This window comes from Seriola dumerili, unplaced genomic scaffold (assembly GCF_002260705.1).
Source record: "Seriola dumerili isolate Sdu_G_001 unplaced genomic scaffold, Sdu_1.0 BDQW01000331.1, whole genome shotgun sequence".
NCBI lineage: Eukaryota > Metazoa > Chordata > Actinopteri > Carangiformes > Carangidae > Seriola > Seriola dumerili.
Window position 1 is genome coordinate 12,248,809 of NW_019174586.1, and position 8,787 is coordinate 12,257,595.

The window sequence follows — 8,787 nt, forward strand, 5'->3', positions numbered from 1 at the left end:
GTCATAGTATAGTAAGGCATAAAAAGTCATAAAAACGTCATAGTATAATAAGGCATAAAAGAGGTAGTATAGTAAGGCATAAAAAGTCAAAAAACGTCATAGTATATTAAGGCATAAAAGGTCATAAAAACGTCATAGTATAGTAAGGCATAAAAATGTCATAGTATAGTAAGGCAATAAAAGTCATAAAAAAAGTCATAATATAGTAAGGCATAAAAAGTCATAGTATAGTAAGGCATAAAAACGTCATAGTATAATAAGGCATAAAAAGTGATAGTATAGTAAGGCATAAAAAGTCAAAAAACATCATAATATAGCAAGGCATAAAAAGTCATAGTATAGTAAGGCAATAAAAGTCATAATATAGCAAGGCATAAAAAGTCATAAAAAAGTCATAGTATAGTAAGGCAATAAAAGTCATAAAAAAGTCATAATATAGCAAGGCAGAATCTGGTTTATTGGCAAGTAGGTTTTCAACATACAAGGAATTTGCTAGTGTTTGTGCATTTCAATAGACATTTAAACAAAGATGAAACAAGCAAGTACTGCAGGACAGACATCTCAGATATATATGTATATATATACTACACATTTTACAATAAAATGTGAAGAAATATTATAGAAAACAAATAGAAACATATAAATATATACAATACAAATATGTACACTGTGCTTGACAGTGAGGGACTTTAGGGTAAGGAGGCCCACAGCAGTAGGGAAGAAGCTGTTCCTGTGGTGAGAAGTTTTGGTCCTGATGGACTGCCAGGGGGGAGTGACTCAAACAGTTTGTGTCCATGGTGGGAGGGGGCAGCTACACTCTTCACTGTTTGCCTCAGGGTTCTGGAGGTGTGGCAGATTGCAGCCAATCAACTTCTCAGCAGAGTGAACGATATGCTGCAGTCTGCTCTTGTCCTTGGCAGTGGCAGCAGCGTATCAAGTGGTGATGGAGAAGGTGATGACGGTGGTGTAGAAGTTTACATCATTGTCCTTCAACTGCCACAGGAAGTACATCCTCTGCTGAGCTTTCTTGGTAAAGGAGCTGATGTTCAGCTCGCACTTGAGTTCCTGTGTGACAGTGTTGCAGAGGAAGCAGAAGTGCTCTACGGGGGAGTCACACAGGGTGATGGGGGGTGGGTGGGGCTTGGTTCTTTCTGAAGTCCACTATCACCTCCACTGTCTTAAGAGCTTTCAGCTCCACATTGTTCTGCCTGCACCAGGTCACTCAGGTCACTCAGGTCAGTCCAATTAGGATGGTGTCATCTGCAAACTTCAGGAGCTTGATTGACTGATGACCGCAGGTGATGTTGGTGTACAGGGAGAAGCGCAGAAAGGATGCAGCCTTGGGGGGATCCAGCGCTGATGGTCCAGGAGTACGTGATATGTTTCCCCAGCTTTGCGTGCAACCTCAGATGGGAGAGCTTATCCTGCAGCAGGGCCGGGATGATGGTGTTGCCTAAGGCATAAAAACAACATAGTATAGAAAGGCATAAAAAGGTCAATGTATAGGAAGGCATAAAAATGTCATAGTATAGTAAATCATAAGACATCATGAAAACATCATATTATAGTGAGGCATAAAAAGTCATAAAAACATCATAGTATACTAAGGCATAAAAAGTCATAGTACAGTAAGGTATAAAAAAAATGTCATTGTATAGTAAGTTACCAAAGGCAATAAAACGTCATATTATAGTGAGGCATAAAAACATGAAAGTATAGTAAGGCATAAAATAGTCATAGTGTTCATGGTGACATTTTCCATGGGATTTTTCGACAGAAATTAAACTCATACTTTGATATATCCACCATTTTATGTTTTCTCCTGTTAGCAACCTGACTGATAGCCTACAGACAACAGAAGCCAGGGTTAGCTTGCTAGTTAACGCTAGCTAACATGGTTAAATAATATTAATCGACATTTTTCTGGTGACGGTAGGTACCACTGTGATATTCTCACATGAAGTGAGCCTTCAGGCAAATGCTAGCATTCCTAAATCAGTTGTCTGGAGACGCAGCCTCTTGGTGGACAAAACAATCTGAGTTCACTTAAGTATTCATCTATCAGTCCATATGAAAACCTATGCCCTAGGTGTCAACATATATTCAGCAACTTCTCAGAAATTGTTTAATGACTGGGGATTCCCTCAGCAGCTACTACAAAGCAAGCAGGAACTTCTGGAGGCTGTCATTCATTAAAGCCATCGAGTTACAGTCAGACAACTCTGCACATCAGCAAAAAAGCTGTTATTTCATGTTTTCACCCACATCTACAACACCCTGCAGCTCAGGCTGCTGCACCTATTTGTCACAAATTTCTGATCATTGCCCAGACTGCCTTTTGGCAAAACAACCCAAGCGAGATGTTTATTCGATATTTTTGTGATGGAGGATGGATGAACAAGAATTGCTGTGTTGTGAAAATCTTTTACTGTGCAGCGTTCATTGCTCTGCTCTGGGTTCACGAATTGTGGCCTCAGGATCTTTAACTTGAACTGCAAAGTGAACATCACTTTAGGGTTAAGTGTTCAGACCCAGAACTGAAAATACATGAATATAAGATAATAAAATGTGAAGTATCTTCATTTGAACGCAGCCCTGTTGTGCAGAACTGAAAATCTTTAATGCATTAATCAATGGTAGAAACGACAAACAGCAGCTGTCAGTTTGGCTGAGAGCAATCTGAGTCTGCCAATGAAGCAACCCAGCTGTGTTCAGATCAGAGCAAGGCCAAACAATGTCTGATTATTAATTTATCATACATGAAAAAAGAAGTCTCGCTGTTGGTGAAAATAATCTTTTCATTGCAGGATAAATGCACCATTGACCTTTAGCTTCTAAGCATGCTACCAATATTTCACAGCAGGTGTGCACTACTCATTGATATCTCACAACAGCCACAGTATTGAATACAACCCATTGCAGAACAGTGTCAGGGGTGTTTGAAAAACAGTGAAATAATATTAGTCTGTAGATCCTCAGCTCTGTCTCCCTGTGGACGAGTGAGGCAAACGTTTTTTTCAGGTTTAAACTGCGCATTTAAAAAAATAAAAAAAACTTCCCTAAGTTCGTACTTGTCTTGAAGCTTATTTTTTAATACTGGTGGGACGTGGTAGGATCAAGAACCAGCCTGTTTAGTGTCAAAGGGCTTCCTTTGAATTTAATCTAACAAGTTTAGCTTATGAGTCACATAAAGGCTATTCAGTTGATTTGACATAAAAGTCAAAGACCTACAATCTCCCAACTGTTAAATTAGAAGATGGAATAAATCTGTTAGTCACTTATGAGTCTTAAATACGAGTCATTTCAAGAAGAACTGATAATAAATGTACCTTGGTGCAGGTAAGTTCACATTTTCTTCAGTGGAGGAAATAGTAAGAAAGAAATGTGAAAATCATTTTTAAAAATCACATACATATCAGTTGCATGTAATTACATTTTAGGTTGTTAAAAAGAGATGATTATCATTTGCACTTAAAAGATTTAATACACGTTTAGATGACACGGATAGGAAGTTTTTGCACTGAGCTCAAAACATAGTTTTCACATTGATTTGTGTGCACTCAGTTCAACTCTAACTTAAAATTTTGAAGTGTTTAATGAATGTCAAAGATAATAATTAAGTTCAACAGGTAAAAACAATATCTACAATTAAACACAACTGGCTCACATGTCCTGACTTGATTTGGCACTGTATAGATATAAGCACTCAAATGTCACCTCACCGCAGCAGTAGGAACTGAAGGTTACAGGTTATTGAAGCTTCTCTGGTCAGCTGTGTTTGGCACTGATTCATTCCTACGTAGTGATTTTGTTTTGGTATCACTATCAGTCCATTCTTTTTGTGTCCGTGTCACTTTCACAGTCTTACACATTTGTGCTGCCACAGTTCCTATGAAATAATTATAATAATTATTTAGCAGTACTGCTATCAGTTAGCTGTACACATACGATAAAGCCAATCATTAATGCAGTGCAAAATAAACAGTTTTTTTGTTTTTACACTACAGGTTTAATTTTGTCGCCAGTTCCAATAAAATCTAAACTCAAGGCAGTGTGACTTTGAGCTTTGTTTAAAGCAGAATTGCATAAAGAGACAAATAAGGATGAATGGACATATGAGAAATGTAGACAATATTGTCTGTTTTGTTTCTATCACAACCCTGTCCTCAGTCAAGACTACAGGTAGCCACCAAATGGAGAATACTACTCTAATAATGTTAAAACAAGCTCAGCCCAGTTTATAATGGATCTTTTGACTGCAGCCATGTGGGGAATGTGATTACAGTTCTGCTCAAACTGAAAGACAGCTGACCAAAATCTCTGACATGCCAGTAATTCATCAAGTCAACAGCTGCTACAAATCAAAGGACAACAAATCAAGTAGAAACCCATATTGAAAATTGGTCAGGGGGCGTGTGTGTGTGACCAATTCAGGGTCCAAATCTGGCTGAGTGTGTCTGCCCAGCCTTACACAGATGTTAAAGATAGTTGACTGTTAATATGCGCACACAAATTATCCATGACACCTGCTGGCCTCTTTTTTTTTCTTTTCTTTTTAAATAAAAAAAACAAAAATTTTCAGATATCATCTTTTATGGACCGGTGCAGCCGCCTGTCTGGACCTGGTGGACAGAATGATCTCTGGATCAATGATTCTCTCCACAGGGATGATAATGTGCTTCGTGGCTTTCAAACAGCCATTTTCTGTTCACAGGTACAGACAGCTTGGTGTTCAAATGGCATAAAAGATGATGAATAACAGCAAGATTGAAGTGCCTGTCAGCATCGATCAGCTGGTATTCACATTTAATTGAGGCCTGTCAGCTCCTTGCATTCCCCTTCAGCCCTGTTCAGCTGTTAAAATGTAATGTGCCATTAAGAGATTCTTTCGGTTTTTGTAATGAGTAGCATTTTCACTGATCCATGTCCACATTAAAAACTGCTATAATTCTATTAGAGGGGAAAGCATAGATGATGCTAGACTGCCAATATGAAGATTGTCAGGGACCAGAATTTGCCTGTTGAAGTGGTTAAATGGACCTCTCAGCAACATTTAATTTTTTTTTTTCTGAACATTTCTTTAAAATTATGCCAGTCCAAAGATTTTCATAATTACCCTGTGCAAATCAATTTGCATTTGTTATTTTAGCTTGATGTCATCTAGGTATATGGATTGTGCTGCCCTGTTTTAAAATGTTTCCACTTACTGCTTGAAATTTCATAAACCATGGAATTCCTCACTTAAAATAGGAAAAAACAGATTTTCAGAGACAACGCATGATAAAATTACCTTTTTTAAAATACGTTTTAGTTTGTATTTTATGTTAACCATCCAAAAAAGGCTGCAAACACAAAATTCGTAATTACTCCACTTCTGTATATTTTTTGCTGTCATATTTAGGCCTACTTTACTGCTGCAGGGATTTATAGTTGCTCTTTATATCAATTCAAAAAATATATCAAGACTAAGAGTCTATAGCCATGCTAACATGCTAACACTGAATGTAGTACAGCTGAGAAGGAAGGAAGGTATTTAGAAATAAACCAAAGAATTGGACCATTTGAAAATACAAGCTGATGATGGCGCTAGATGAAAAAAATAAGGAATCACCAACATTAAGATGATTCATCTTGAGGTGGACATGAATGTTTGTTTCAAAATTCATGGAATTGAATCAGGTTTTTAAGACACTTCATTTAAAATGTCAAATACAAATGTCAACGTCATGGTATAGCAAAATGAAAAGTCAGAAAACCATCTAAATCATTTGGATAACTTGTCTGGGATCATGAATGTACAAAATTTAGTGCCAGTTCATTTAGTAGATGTTGAGACACTTGACAGGAGAAGTGAAAACTTTAAACTACTCTGATTGATCCTCGGGGCATCGTGGATATGTGGAACAAATATTATTGCAATCCATCCAAAACCAAATCAAAAATATTGATCTCTTGGTGGCACTTGAAGAAGAGTCAAGGATCACCAGTTAGTGGACTTCAGTTTGAGGAAAAAAAGAATGTCTTTGAAATATTCCAACAACTATTGGATGAATGTGATACAGTAACGTGACTAAAATATGTAATAATTTGGGGTTTGCAAGACAACAGTGTGCTATTGATTGAATCTTTGTTTTTCTCTTTTTCGATCCAGGTTTGGCCTCATCCTTCATCGAAATGAGCCTGTCCTCCACAAAATTGACCTGGAGACGACGTCCTACGTGAAAAACATCAGTTTACGGGAGTATAATTGCATCCCCAAGTCTGTAGCCTACACCCATCTCGGCGGCTACTACTTTGTCAACTGCAGACCTGATTCCACTGGCGCCACACAACCCCAGCTCATCTTGGACAGTGTGACAGATTGTGCGATTGGACAAAACCGCGACGTCACCGGTACTCCCTACGTGTCTCCAGATGGTCATTACTTGGTCACTGTTGATGATGGCGACGGTTTGATGAGGATCCAAACAATCTCAGAGCGGGGAGAGATCGGGGAACCCTTCGACATTCACACCAACCTTCACCTGTCCGAACTGGCGTTCCAGCGCTCCTTCACGGAGGTCCACCAGTATAACGTGTTCGGCAGCTCCGGCCGTCAAACTGACGCTCTGTTTGTGGAGCTGAGCACGGGCAAGGTCAAGATGATCAAGAGCTTGAAGGAGGCAACCAAGTCGTTTGAGTGGCCGTGGAGCAGTACGAACAGGGTAATGGCGAGCAGCGGACTGTTCGGACAGTACCTCATGACCCCGTCTAGAGAATCCCTCTTTATCCTGGATGGACGGCTCAACAAGCTCAACTGTGAGATCACTGATGTCCTCAAAGGCAACGTTGTGGTGTGGGTGGGGGAGTCTTAGGTCTAACACCAAGACCCAAGGAGCTTTGTTTTCCTCAAAAGGTACTGTTGCACTGAATTCTGTTGCAGATTCTTTAATTTTGTGGGAGCACGATAGTGAAAACCACAGATTCAGAAACCAAATTGACCATTTGTAAGTCCATTGGATGAAGAACTGTCATCCAAAAAAAAAAAAGAAAAATACAAGTGAGGAAGTAATTGATTGATATTGTCTTAAGGCCAAGTTAATTAATTTTTTTTCCACTGGGTGGTTTGTCTTTCAGTCAACATAAAGTTGCTTGCTGGTAACATTTTCAGGAAAATTGGTATGAATCCGTAAATATGTGCAACTTTGCATTATTATTCACAGTCAGTTGTATTCAGTGTGTGGGAATGCTGTAGATAATCTCAACAAAATTAATATTTAAACAAATTGGCAGAAATAGATATATATACTGTATATGTCCAGATTAACTCTTGTAATTTAAGTTTATCCATCCCCAACTTTTTCCTGTGCCTTCAAGGAAAATTGCCCTCCATCAGAGGATTTAGTGTAATTATTCCCAGTATGACTGCAGACTACACATCTTCCTTTGACTCCTCCATTCCTACCAAGTGTGGTTACTCTCAAATCTACCGCTGTCCTCTATCTGTCCATCCAACACAGCCGCCTCAGTCTAATTAAAATGAGCCCTTGCTGTGATCTCATCCTGTTTGAAGTGGAGACGGAGGGACTGAGTGGTTCATTACGGTGGTGCACTCCGTGACCTTTGATCTGAAATTATAACCAGCGTCAGAAGGTTCTGAATGATATTTTATTTTCAATTTTAGTCCAAAGCATAAAAATGAAAGTCAGTGGCGATAGTAGTTAAATTGTACCGGCTTTATATGCTGCACATTGTGAAATTTAAGTATTTCAAAATGTTCCTTAGCAATGAGTCAATAGATCACTTGTGTGTGAAGAAAATCCTATCATAACTTCAATATCCCTTGATCCCCCCCAAAAAAAAAGAAAAAAAGAAAAAGGAAAAAAAATAAATAAAGAAAGAAAAGCATAGTAGAATGTAATGAATGAAGTGTGGAAAACACGCTTTGTCTGCTCGGTTTGACAGCAAGTTTGAAGTGGACATTTTATTGTGAAGTAATGACGCTAGCTCTCTGAGGGGTGGGGGTAGTTGTGGTTGAATTGCGTAGAGGGTCTTTGAATACGAGTAACTCTTTCTGATCGCTCCTGCTGTAGATTTGTAGCTGGCAAGTCAATGAAAGCGTTTCCTAGCTGGACACATTTCTATGCATTTTCACCCTAGCACTCTATGACTCTGTGAATCACAATGGGCAACTGTATCTCAAACTTAGTATGGACTTTTGATGTGTACAGATTATATAAAGTCATTCTGTCTTTCCTGTTCAATCTTACACGTATATATTTTGGTTTTAATTTAATTTGAGTATTTTTCCCCCCACGTTACATGTTGTTTTCCAACCTTTAAACTCGACTGTACTGCTAATGACGACCTCTGACCTTTCTCTCTATTTATGTTCTGTACATAGCGGCTGACTGTGAGTCCATTAGTTTCCCATGAATGTACAGGTTCACGCAGGTTCTGATCATTTTCCAAGCAAATAATCAGTACACTCCTTTTTAAGAAACGAAAACACACAGCTGTCATTATCAACATCCTGTACTCAAGTACATTGTGGTCACAAACACTGCTTTCACCTCCATATAGCCATGTCCTGTATGTTTATTCATGTGATTGTTATTTATATAGAGAAAACACGCTTGTCATTTTACCCAATAATAAAAAACTATACCATGAAAATGAAGTGTGATGTCAACTCTATTCCTCATTAAAACAACCTTCTACAGCCGCTGGTACACAGACAGTCACGCATTGACAAGTTTCCTTCAGGAGCTAAAGCAGCCTGTTGCCAATTACCATTCTACAAGAGAT

General features: G+C 38.6%; 1 protein-coding gene across 4 annotated transcripts in view; it reads left to right on the plus strand.

The window, feature by feature from the left end:
- fstl5 (follistatin like 5) overlaps window positions 1-7,028 on the plus strand; it is a 168,697-nt gene extending 161,669 nt beyond the window's left edge. For all 4 annotated transcript variants that reach the window (XM_022760203.1, XM_022760205.1, XM_022760204.1 and 1 more), the window contains one exon: window positions 6,152-7,028. In XM_022760203.1, coding sequence (XP_022615924.1) covers window positions 6,152-6,854 — 703 coding nt within the window. In that variant the 3' untranslated portion in view covers window positions 6,855-7,028. The remainder of the gene's footprint in view (window positions 1-6,151) is intronic.
- The last annotated feature ends 1,759 nt before the right edge of the window (window positions 7,029-8,787 follow it).